At 46.4% G+C, this 12,358-nt stretch overlaps 1 protein-coding gene across 4 annotated transcripts in view; it reads left to right on the top strand.

Annotated features, from left to right (window-relative positions):
* The window catches only part of LOC125635697 (serine/threonine-protein kinase DCLK2), a 144,992-nt gene that overhangs the window by 101,002 nt on the left and 31,632 nt on the right, over positions 1 to 12,358 (top strand). For all 4 annotated transcript variants that reach the window (XM_075127730.1, XM_075127728.1, XM_075127731.1 and 1 more), the window contains one exon: positions 5,352 to 5,409. In XM_075127730.1, coding sequence (XP_074983831.1) covers positions 5,352 to 5,409 — 58 coding nt within the window. The remainder of the gene's footprint in view (positions 1 to 5,351; positions 5,410 to 12,358) is intronic.

Genomic DNA, 12,358 nt, shown 5'->3' on the forward strand with positions numbered 1-12,358 from the left:
AGTACTCCTTTTCTACCTGGAAAAGTGGACAAGGTACTTCTGCTGGGTGGAATGGGGCATCTCCCCTTCATATTCTTTGGTGCAGTCGATCTTAGACTACCTGCTTCATTTAAGAAACCAGGGCCTAATGCACTACTCCATTTCGGCCCTTAATCCACCAATCCAGGGGCAGACAGTGTTCTCCCATGATATGACAGTCAGGTTCCTTAGAAGCTTCGAGAGGCTCTTTCCTCAAGTTGGTTCCTGGCCCCTCAGTGGGATCTCAGTTTGGTTCTGCCCAGGCTCACGGGCCCGCCCTTTGAGCCTTTGGCCTCGTGCTCCCTGTCTCACCTATCATGGAAGGTAGTTTTCCTGGTGGCAGTGACGTTGGTGAGGCGAGTCTCCGAGCTGTGAGCCCTGACCTCAGAACTGCTGTACATGGCCTTCTATAAGGACAAGGTCCAGCTCCGGCCCCACCCGGCTTTCCTTCCCAAGATTGTGTCCGCTTTCCACATGATCCAGGACATCTTCCTTCTGGTCTTCTGCCCTAAGCCCCATGAGACTAGTGAAGAGAGGCATCTTCACACTTTGGACGTAAGAAGGGCCCTGGCTTTCTACCTAGATTGGACAAAACCTTTCTGTAGGTTGACTCAGCTTTTCATCTCTACAGCTGGTAGGATGAAGGGCCTCCCAGTGTCCATGAAAAGGATTTCTAACTGGATCACATCTTGCATTTGGATCTGCTAGGAGTTAACGGGAGTCCCTCCGCCGCCAATCGTCAGAGCCCACTCAACTAGAGTGCAGGCATCCTCAGTGGCCTTCCTGGCACAAGTTCTGATCCAGGATATCTGTAAAGCCATGATGTGGTCCTCGGTATACATGTTCATGGTTCTCTATGCCTTCACACAACAGGCCAGGGATGATGCTGTGTTTGGCAGAGCTGTATTGCAATCTACATGTCCGTGAACTCCTTACCCACCTCCAGGGGTACATCTGGGGGTCACCTAAGTTGAATTACATGAGCAATCACTTGAAGAAGAACAAGCCGTTACCTTTTTCTGTAACTGGTCTTCTTCAAGATGTGTTGCTCATGTCCATTCCACAATCCACCCTCTTTTCCTACTGTCAGAGTTTCCAGCAAGAAGGAACTGAGGGTGGAGGGGGCTGGTGGTGCCCTATATGCCGGGGCATACACGTGCCACTCCAGGGGATGCCAGAGCTGGTCCCCTACAGATACTGTTGAGGGAAAAACTTCTGGCACCAGTGCATGTGGCAAGCACACACACCTAAGATGAATGGACATGAGCAACACATCTCAAAAAACACAGTTATGGAAAAAGGTAACTGTCTTTTATAATGTCTATAGCAAAGAGAGTTTGTGGAGAGAGAAAATGGAGAGTGAAAACAATTAAAAAAAAATTAACTGTTACAGTCCTGAGATTGCTAGTTATCCATATACTGTAATAGTCCATATCTACTACCCACATAGATATGTTTATGCTGTCTATAATGTATAGAAGAAAATTTTTAAGCTTTACTTTATGAATATGAGACAGCGAGAGAGGGAAAATATCATCCAAAACATTAGAAGAAATTAGGTAAGCAAGAACTATTTAGTAAGTTTGTCACATGTAAAAAGTGTGTGTATGTGTATATTTGGCCACGATTGCTAGTGGAGGGGGGACTAACTGCTAACAATATTTCTTAGAATCATCTGACATGGGCCACTGATACAATTACATGGGTTTCTTTGATTAGTATTATTTTGAAGAGTCTCCAACTTTGCCCATAGCAATGTTTTCTGTTCCAACAAATGCCTGTGAGACCCTTGGGGCTCACAGAAACAATTTTCAGTGTTTAATCACTATTTGCAGGTTTCTTTTTAAGAATTCATGGGAGGCTTTATATTCAGAAGCTCCTGGAGCAAAGGAGTCTTAATTATGAAGTGAAATGTCTCTTCATAGTCTTAGCCAGCAGAAGCATCTTCAAAAACTCTCTCTTTAGCAGTTATGTCTGAGTCTGACTCATCTAAGGAAATATCAGAACATGCTGGCTACCACTGCTGAACTAGTACCTGCATTCTCCTCCTCTTGGGTTCAAGTATGTTGATCTTAAAAAATGACCCATAACTCTGCTGCCACTATTACGGTTTCTCAGGAGTTTTGTTTCTTGTTGCTATATCCAGTTAATTCCTCTCCATTAACCAAACAAGTACTGGCAGCCAGTACACCAAAATCCTTAAGACCTTTTCAACCTGATCTAGCCCCCAAAATAGGCATTGACTACTTGCAAATCCTCCACACTCTTCCCAGTTAGCTTTCTCTGCTTTCCAAAAAAGCTTTTAAATGTAAATGCATTTGGAGTCTCGGGGCTTTTCTCTGCTCAAAACTTTCTCTACGAATGCAGGTTTCAGAGTAACAGCCGTGTTAGTCTGTATTCGCAAAAAGAAAAGGAGTACTTGTGACACCTTAGAGACTAACCAATTTATTGGAGCATGAGCTTTCGTGAGCTACAGCTCACCCCTCAGGCAATGAAAATGAAACAAAAAACTGGCAGAGACTAATAACAAATGAAGCAAAAAAGCAGAGCAAAAGCACACTCTTGCCATTGTGCCTTTCTTATCTGTCACGTGATGGGGTGATTCCCCTTAATGGCAATTTCATGCTTAGTTTTAATGCTTAGTATTAAGTAACTTTTTGTTGTCTTCTTTTAACTCATCAGGGAAATCTATCGTTCAAGTATCCAGGCTTATGCATTAAAGAATAAGAGTTAGAGGACTTCTGATGGAATTATTTCCTAAACCAAGCCAGATAGCTAAATTTGACCCCAGTGTGTATCGTTACTACTTTAAAGGAGCTTTTTGTCATTCATTGAAGTACATTAGGGTTTAGGCTTAATGCTATCTCTGAACATTAACATCACAATTCTTGAACACTTGAATAACAATTCTTCCAAAATCCTAGGTTTTTAATAAGCTTCACCAGCTCAATGGGGAAATCAGTGTGGTGCTGCTTAGAAAGCTTGAGGCAAATATACAATCCAAAGAACTTTTAAAATTTATAAAATGAGGTAGCCAGTCTTCCATTAGATTTCCATCCAGCTCACTTGGCAGGAAACTAACCGTGAAAGACTTGGGTCATAATAACTGGACAGTGTTTTATGGTGTGAAGGCACAACATTGCTGTACTGGATGTACCCTGAATCGGAAAGCATTTCAGTGGCTGCACATAGATTCAACAGTACTTGAAAAATGTTTTGAGATCTCAGGATAAAGATGCCTGATAATATTTTTGCAAGTTTCTAGATTTCATTTTCAGAATCACCTACATCCTGGTGAAAGTCACTTAGACTTGGGCTCCTAAGTGACTTACGTGCTTTTGAAAATGGGACATAGGCTCCTAAGCGACTTAGACACTTCAATAGTTTTACCTGAATGCTTTAGAAAGCAAGGCTCAGATAAAAGAAAGAGCCCTCTAGTTATAAAGGAAATAGTAGCTAGAAATAAACTGTAAAATAAATAAATAAATAAACAATCCCACTTTTTCTGCATAAAACTTCATCTTCACATCTAATGATCAGAAATATTATTCAAATCATCTGCTGATCAAAAATATCCAATCTATAATACTATTGGGAAAGGAAATGCTAATTATAAACACTCCTCGGTTTGCTGTTTTCTTATTTTGTATGACATAGCACCTAGAAGCCTTAGTCATGGACCAAGACCCCACTGTACTAGGTGCTGTACAGACAAAACAAAACAGTCCTTGCCCCCCAAAGAATTTACAATCTAAGACAACAGATGGATACAGAGATGCAAGGAAACAATGAAACAGTATGGTCAGCATGATAAGCAGTGGTAGGAGTACACCAGTGGGCTAGTCATTGTCAAGGTTATTACAGGGATCATGTCACAGGAGAATTTTAAGGAGGGATTTGAAGAAGGATAATGAGCTAGCTTTGTGGATGTTTACAAGGATCACTCCCTGTTATGTGACAAGCTCTGAAAATTTTGCACATCTTAACTGGATTTTGCAGTGTGTTTATCATCAGGCTTTTGGATAGTTTACTTAATGTATCATCATACATAGATTGCAATTCTGAATTACATGCAGTGCCCATAATACAGTTTTACATGGCTCTGTATAAGAAGATAGTATTTAAATCTCAAATGCTGTTTAGATGGAATTTCTTATGTGCTACACTGAATCAGGTTGTAACTATGACAACCTAGCAGACACAGCTGTACTTTTAGAGCAGAGGTGCTCTTAATATACTGCTATGTTTAGTCGGGAACAGGTTTAATGTATGAAATTTAATTCCTTTTGTGACACATTAGTCTTTATTAGCTGTATCTGAAACAAAAAATATTTGTTGGCTATAGTTAGCTATGAACTTAATAAAATATACCTGATATTTCTTATTGAGATACAAAAGCTTGTTACAAAGCAGAATTTGTATAGCACCCCTTACATTAGGTCTGATCTTGCCTGGGGCTTCCAGGTGCAATTGCAATACAAATAATAAATAGTAATAGGAATGGGCTTATTGCATTTCCCTTGCTATTTGTAACATGTTAACTGAAGGTCATTCACAACAATGAACGGCAGTGTTTTCTTTATAGACACCAAACCAGCTTGTTCTTGTTGCTTTTCTCCATTTCATGTGGAGAACATGTTTAGATCTGGATGTGGGTGACCAAGTATAAAAGCTTGAGTAAGCTCCTACCTTACGGGAGGAAAAGTCCTCTCGCATATACCAGAAAATGATCATCTCAGTCACTCTAGGTTTTGCAGAACCATCCTGTAAAATTCTGTCAGATAGTTCTAAAATCCTATAGAATTTAATAGCCACTGATGTCTCTTATATAGTAATTGTTATAGAACCCTATAGTTTTCTTCCCTACTAACTTCTATGGGACTTTTTCCATAAAGGCCATCGATATTCATGGCTGCCTTCTTGCTGCTCATCCTATACATGAGCTGACAAGCAAACCTGCAGTCTGATCTGTCTTCAAAGTGTGGTTACAGGCTGCCAGTTGAACAGAGCTACATGAAGGATTTGGGGGCAAATTTTGCATATGGAATTAGAGTAGTGGCAGAGTGTATATTAGGTCATATTAGAGTCACTGCCATGGTCCTAGGATTAATGCACACAATAAGCTAGGTACTGTAATGGTAGTCAGGGAAACAGCAGTCAGGACTGTTACTTGGAGAGAGGAGAAACAAAATGAAATAATTTCTGCCATCTTTCTGTCAGATGTTCCCCTGGGTGAAAAGATTATATTATGATTACATGTATTCTCACAGATAACCAGAAAATGGGCTGGAATTTCTGGCATTAATGAATGTTTCTCCAATTTTTCTTCTTAGATACACTGGAAAGGAGTTTGCACTGAAGATTATAGACAAGGCAAAGTGCTGTGGAAAGGTAGTGTACACCCATTTACATGTGAAAAGAGTAAAAATAACATTCACAGCTGCTCATTAGTCAAAGTGGTATGTGTTGGGGGGGGCGGTGTTTGGGTTTGATAGAACTGTGACTGCTTTCAGAATTATCTGTTTAGCATTAGCAGGATTATTTTCCATCCAAAATGCAAACAATAGAAGTAGTAACTGTGTTAATCTAGTAGATAATGGAACAAAAACAAAGATTGTAATTTATTCTATTGAACTAACAAAGAAAATGTGCAGTATTTCCACAATTGTTCTCCCTTCATTGGGCCAAAATGGAATAAAAAGAGAAATGTGAAAGTACAGCACAGTGACTATGATTGTAAAATCTTTGAAGGATGAAACGTGTGTGTGTGTGTGTGTGCATGCAGCACCTAGCATAATGGGACCCAATACTGATTATGAAGGGAATTAAAATTATAAAGGCCCCAAAGTATGTCATGACCCATATCAACATTAGTAACCATTGTAAGCAAAGTTTCAGAGTAACAGCCGTGTTAGTCTGTATTCGCAAAAAGAAAAGGAGTACTTGTGGCACCTTAGAGACTAACCAATTTATTTGAGCATGAGCTTTCGCCACAAGTACTCCTTTTCTTATTGTAAGCAAAGTTAATATGGGATAAATTCCTGCAGTCCTTATTCAGTCAAAACACCCTGTTCTTTTTTGAGTGTTTGCTCATGTCGATTCCATTTTAGGTGTACGTGCGTCCACATGCACAGTCGTCTAAGATTTTTGCCTTTGTGGTATCTGTAGGGTTGGCTGTGGCACCCCCTTGAGTGACGCTTCCTTGTGCTGGTATATAGGCGCCACCGACCCTACGCCCTCTCAGTTCCTTCTCGGTGCCCGTGACGGTTGGTCGGTGTGCCTTCTCTTGCAATCGCAAGAGCGATAGTGGTTCTTCAGCAGCCCGTTGTCTGTCAACTTTATATATAGTTTAGGTATTTAGTTAGCTTTTAAGTTAAGAGTTAGATTAGTCTGGTAGTTGGAGCCCAGGCTGGGACTTCGCCACAGAGTGGGGCACGCCCCATTCTCTCAGCTTCAAACCATGCTTGTCCTACAACAGGCCGATGCCTATTAGTGACCCCCCATGGTAGTTGTCTGAAGCGCTAAAGAACAAGCAGGTGCACTGGCACTGCAGACACTGCGTAAGGCGCCGGACCTGGTGACTGCCCCAATGCCTAAGGGTAAGCTGGTCATGGACGGCCCCATAGGGCAGTGGATCACTCTTGGTCCCCAGACTGCAGGTGTAGATCCCCATCTCTGCGGCCTAGGACCCTGGCACCACATTCCTGGTCTCCGGTCAAAAGGCCCAGGTCCCCGACACCGTGTTCTCTCACTACGAGCCGTGGGACACTGGAGTTGAGGCACTGGTGCCTGTACCACCGGTACCAGCAAGCTTCTCATCAAAGATCACCACGGTGCAAATCACCCTTGCCCAGACGGTCTTCCAGACATCCGTTCCCACTGGGGCGGGATTGCTCCCGGTCGTGGCACCGGTCTCCATTCCCCGGTTCTGCTCATTGGGCAGGCACCGATCCTCGCCTCGCTGGTCGCCAACCAGGGTGAGTCGGCAGACTCATACCTCGATGGCTCCGCACTGGTCACTGGAAGGGCAGTGGTCAGACTCCGACTGGAAGTTCAGCCCCTCGCCAAGGAGGGGTGATTCGCCACTGACCCAGGAAGCTGGTGCAGCACCCGTGGCAGCAGGGACAGTGGCCTGCTCAGTGGCCATACTGGAACCCAGGGGTGTGCCTGTAATGTCGGTCCCGTATTCCCACCAGTCCTCCCTGGCAGCCTTGGACAAACTGCCCCCCGGCACCGGAGTTGGAACTCGGTACTAAATCCAACATGGGGAGCAGCACATCGGACTCCAGCACCTAAGGAGCCATCCCTCCCCTGGCAGTGCACTTGTCCCTGTTGTCTCCAGACGAAGTGGTGGTGGGTCCCTCCCAAGCGGGCAGTCCCCCATCCCCAACAACTTCAAGGAGCACAGGTCCTCCTTAAGAGGGTGGCTACCAACTTGAACTTATAAATTGAAGAGGTCGCAGAGGAGTCAGACTTCTTTAACATATCCTCCTCCAACAGGGCTCGGATTGCGCTGTCCGTCCACCCAGGGGTCCTTAAGATTGCCAAATTGCTGTGGCAGACCCCCTCTTCCATTCCACCTACTTCTTAGAAGGTGGAAAATAAGTATTACGTCCCTGCAAAAGGGTTCAAATACCTGTATACACACCTTCCAGCAGTGTCACTGGTCATGTCCGCTGTTAATGAAAGGGACAGGCAGGGCCAAGTCAGTGGCAAACTGAAAAGCAAAGATGCCTGGAGGCTGGACTTATTTGGCAGAAAGATTTATTCGATGGCAAGACTGCAATTTTGGGTATCTCACCATCAGGCCCTGTTAGGCAGGTACAATTTTATGCTGTGGGACTCCTTAACGAATTCGAGGCTCTCCTGCAGGATTGAGCCCAGGAGTTTGCTGCTTTGGTGGATGAAGGCACAGCAGTGGCAAGGGGGTCCTTCAGATGGCCTGGGACGCTACTGACTCAGCGGCCAGGGTGGTCACCTCCTCAGTAGCCAGGAGGCGCAGCTCCTGCTTGCAGTCCCCCAGGAGATACAGGCCATTCTACAGGACCTCCCTTTTGAGGGGATGGGCCTCGTCTCCGAGCTCATGGACTAGAGACTCCATGGCCTTAAAGACAGGTTTCAGAGTAGCAGCCGTGTTAGTCTGTATGCACGAAAAGAAAAGGAGAACTTGTGGCACCTTAGAGACTAACAAATTTATTTGAGCATAAGCTTTTGTGAGCTACAGCTCACTTCATCGTATGCATTCAGTGGGAAATACATGGCCTTAAAGACTCCCTTGCCACCCTCTGCTACTTTGGCAACCATACTCCTCAGCAGGCCAGGAAGCTGTTACGCCCTCACTTTCAAGACCAGGTCTTGGGGGACTCCCCAGGTGGGCACCTACAGGAGAAAGGATAGAGGCAAGGGGTTTAAGTGGAGACACCCATTGTCTTACCATTCGTCTGCTCATCCTGGGCGTTCCGCATTTTGAGAGTGTGCTCAAGGGCGACACCCTAGTCGCTTCTCAGGATCCACCCTCCCACTCTTTCCTCAACCACCTCCATCCCTTCCAGTCAGTCTGGTATCAGTTGACCTCGGACCGTTTGGTTTTCAAAGTAAAATCATCATGTTACACCCTGCAGTTCATCGCCGACCCTCCCTCCCACCCCCTTCCCCTCCTCCTTCAGGGACTCTTCTCAAGAGCAGCTAGTGGAGGAGGAGGTTCCTTGAGAAAGGGGTTCTACTCCCATTACTACTTGATCCTGAAAGCAAAAGGGGGCCTTAGACCTATCTTGGACCTGCGTCGCCTCAACAAGTCTCTCAAAAAGTTGAAGTTTCGCATGGTCTCCCTGACCTCCATCATCCTCTTCATGGACTGGGAAGACTGGTATGCTGCCCTCGACTTGTACGTATTTCCACATTTCCATTTTCCCGGGGCGCAGGCGCTTCCTGCATTTTACTCTGGGCCAGCTCCATTTCCAGTTCATGGCATTGCCATTCAGTCTCTGGTCAGCCCTGAGAGTGTTCACAAAGTGCATAGCGCCAGTGGCCGCTTACCTGAGGCCCCGGGGTGTTCAAATTTACCCGTACCTCAATGACTGGCTAATAAAGGGTCAGTCCTGGAATCAGGTGCGGCAGCATCTTGATCTGGTTTGTTCCACCTGTCGCGACCCGGGGCTCTTAATAAACAAGAAAAAGTTGACCTTAGGTCAAATGTAACGCATAGAGTTTATTGGAGCGGCCCTCTACTCCACTCAGGCCAAAGCCTTCCTCTCCGAGGCACAGTTCCAAGCCATGGCGGACCTGATCTCATGCATTCAAGCCCACCTGCTCACCACTGCTCACACGTGCCTACGATTGTTGGGCCACATGGCTGTCTGCATTTATGCGGTCTGACGCGCACGGCTCAGTCTGAGGCCCCTGCTTGCGTCAGTCTACATCCCCAACAGACACAGCATGGACCGAGTTGTCAGGGTCCCAGACCATGTACTGTCATCACTCACTGGGTGGCAGAATCAAACATTGATGTTGGAGGGGGTTCCCTTTGCGGCTTCATCACCATCTGTGACCCTCATCTTGTAGCCACACATCTAGGGACCGAATGGCTAGGCAGCAGTTCTGCGGAAAAGGACCTAGGGGTGACAGTGGACGAGAAGCTGGATATGAGTCAGCAGTGTGCCCTTGTTGCCAAGAAGGCCAATGGCATTTTGGGATGTATAAGTAGGGGCATAGCGAGCAGATCGAGGGACATGATCGTTCCCCTCTATTCGACATTGGTGAGGCCTCATCTGGAGTACTGTGTCCAGTTTTGGGCCCCACACTACAAGAAGGATGTGGATAAATTGGAGAGAGTCCAGCGAAGGGCAACAAAAATGATTAGGGGTCTAGAACACATGACTTATGAGGAGAGGCTGAGGGAGCTGGGATTGTTTAGCCTGCAGAAGAGAAGAATGAGGGGGGATTTGATAGCTGCTTTCAACTACCTGAAAGGGGGTTCCAAAGAGGATGGCTCTAGACTGTTCTCAATGGTAGCAGATGACAGAACGAGGAGTAATGGTCTCAAGTTGCAGTGGGGGAGGTTTAGATTGGATATTAGGAAAAACTTTTTCACTAAGAGGGTGGTGAAACACTGGAATGCGTTACCTAGGGAGGTGGTAGAATCTCCTTCCTTAGAGGTTTTTAAGGTCAGGCTTGACAAAGCCCTGGCTGGGATGATTTAACTGGGAATTGGTCCTGCTTCGAGCAGGGGGTTGGACTAGATGACCTTCTGGGGTCCCTTCCAACCCTGATATTCTATGATTCTATGATCTCCCCGGAGCCAGGGACACTTTGGCAGATCGCCTCAGCAGGGCCTTCTCGTCTCGCCACGAGTGGTCCTGCCGTCCGGAAGTGATCAGCATCGTCTTCCAGAAGTGGAGCGCTCCCCAGGTGGACCTGTTCATGTCCAGGCAGAACAAGAAATGCCCCGTTTTCTGCACAATTTGGGGGATTGACAGAGGCTCCCTGTCAGATGCTTTTCTACTTCCATGGTTGGGGGCTCTGTTGTACACCTTCCCCCTCAGTGTCGTTAATTCACAAGGTCCTCATGAAGATCAAGCAGGACAAGGCAAAGGTGATTCTCATAGCACTGGCCTGGCCACACCAGCCCTGGTTTGGCACGCTTCTGGACCTTTTGTTGGATGCTCCATTACAGCTACCACTCAGGCTGGACCTGCTGTCCCAAAACCACAGCAGTCTTCTGCATCTGAACCTGGTGGCACTGCACTTGATGACTTGGCTGCTGCATAGTTAAATGCAGAGGAGCAGGAGTGCTCAGCCGGTGTCCAACTGGTCCTGTTGGGCAGCAGAAAACGGTCTACCACAGCGACCTACCTGGCCAAATGGAAGTGGTTGGCTTGTTAGACCTCAAATAAAGGCATTTGGCCTTGCTGCAGTTAATCCTGGGCTACTGTCTGCATCTCAAGCTCCAAGACCCGCACCTTTCATCTATCAAGGTCCACTTGGCTGCTATCTCGGCCTGCCATCTGTCGCTCGAGGGTAGGTTGGTTTTCGCCCGGGACATGACTGCCAGGTTCCTCATGGGCCCCGAGCGTGCCTACCCGCACATCAGGAGACCCGTACTTCCGTGGGACCTGAACCTTGTGCTGTCATGGCTCATGAGGCCCGCTTCGAGCCTCTGGCTTCCTGTTCTCTTCTCCTCCTTTCCTGGAAGGTCATGTTCTTAGTTGCATTAACATCTGCCCACCAGATCTCTGAGATTAGGGCACTTACCTCGGAGCTGCCCTATACAGTCTTTTACAAAGACAAGATCCAGCTTCGGCCTCACCCAGCTTTCCTGCCCAAGGTGGTCTCAGTTTCATATGGGCCAGGACATTTACTTACCTGCCTTTTTTCTAAAGCCACATAACTTGGAGGAGGAGCATAGATTGCATTCCCTAGATGTCAGGAGGGTGCTAGCTTCCTACATTGAAAGGATCAAGCCATTCCACAAGTCAACGCAATTGTTCATCGCAGTGTCTGACAGGATGAAAGATCATCCAGTGTCCACTCAAAGAATTTCTTCTTGGATTACTGCCTGCATTCTCTGCTGCTACGATTGGACACAGGTGTCCCCTCCAGCAATTGTTACCACCCACTCAACCAGGGCCCAAGCCTCTTCGGCAGCTTTCCTAGTCAAGTGCCTAACCAGGACATCTGTAGGGCGGCCACCTGGTTGTCCATCCACATGTTCACATCTCATTACTCACTTACCCAGCAGGCCCAGGACTATGCAGGCTTCGGTAGAGCCAGCCACTACAGCTAGACTGTGAAATCTGAGCCCACCTCCATTGATCAACTAGAATGGAATCAACATGAGCAAGCACTTGAAGAAAAAATGGTTACCTACCTTTTCATAACTGTTCTTCAAGATTTGTTGCTCATATCCATTGCATTCCCCACCCTCCTATCCCTCCGTCGGAATTGCCGGCAAGAAGGAGCTGAGAGGGCATAGGATCGGCGGCACCTGATATACCGCCATATGGGCACAGCACCCAAAGGGACGCCAGGGCCAACCCTACGGACACCACTAAGGCAAAAATCTCTGACTCTGCACGTGGTTGCGCACACACGTAGAATGGAATGAACATGAGCATCACATCTCGAAGAACAACAGCTACGAAGGCAGGTAACTGTTTGGGTTTTTTTTTTCTTTGGGGCTAAAAGACGGTTGGAGTTACCCCCCAGTGATTTGGCAAGCATGGAAGTTTTAAAATAAATAAGACATCTTACTTATATTTCCTATTTTACTTAAAACTTCTGCCTTGTCCCTTATTTTTCCCTCTTGGTTGGAGCACCCCTTCCTTGACCTGTATACAGCTGG

This window comes from Caretta caretta, chromosome 4, assembly GCF_965140235.1.
Source record: "Caretta caretta isolate rCarCar2 chromosome 4, rCarCar1.hap1, whole genome shotgun sequence".
Lineage (NCBI taxonomy): Eukaryota > Metazoa > Chordata > Testudines > Cheloniidae > Caretta > Caretta caretta.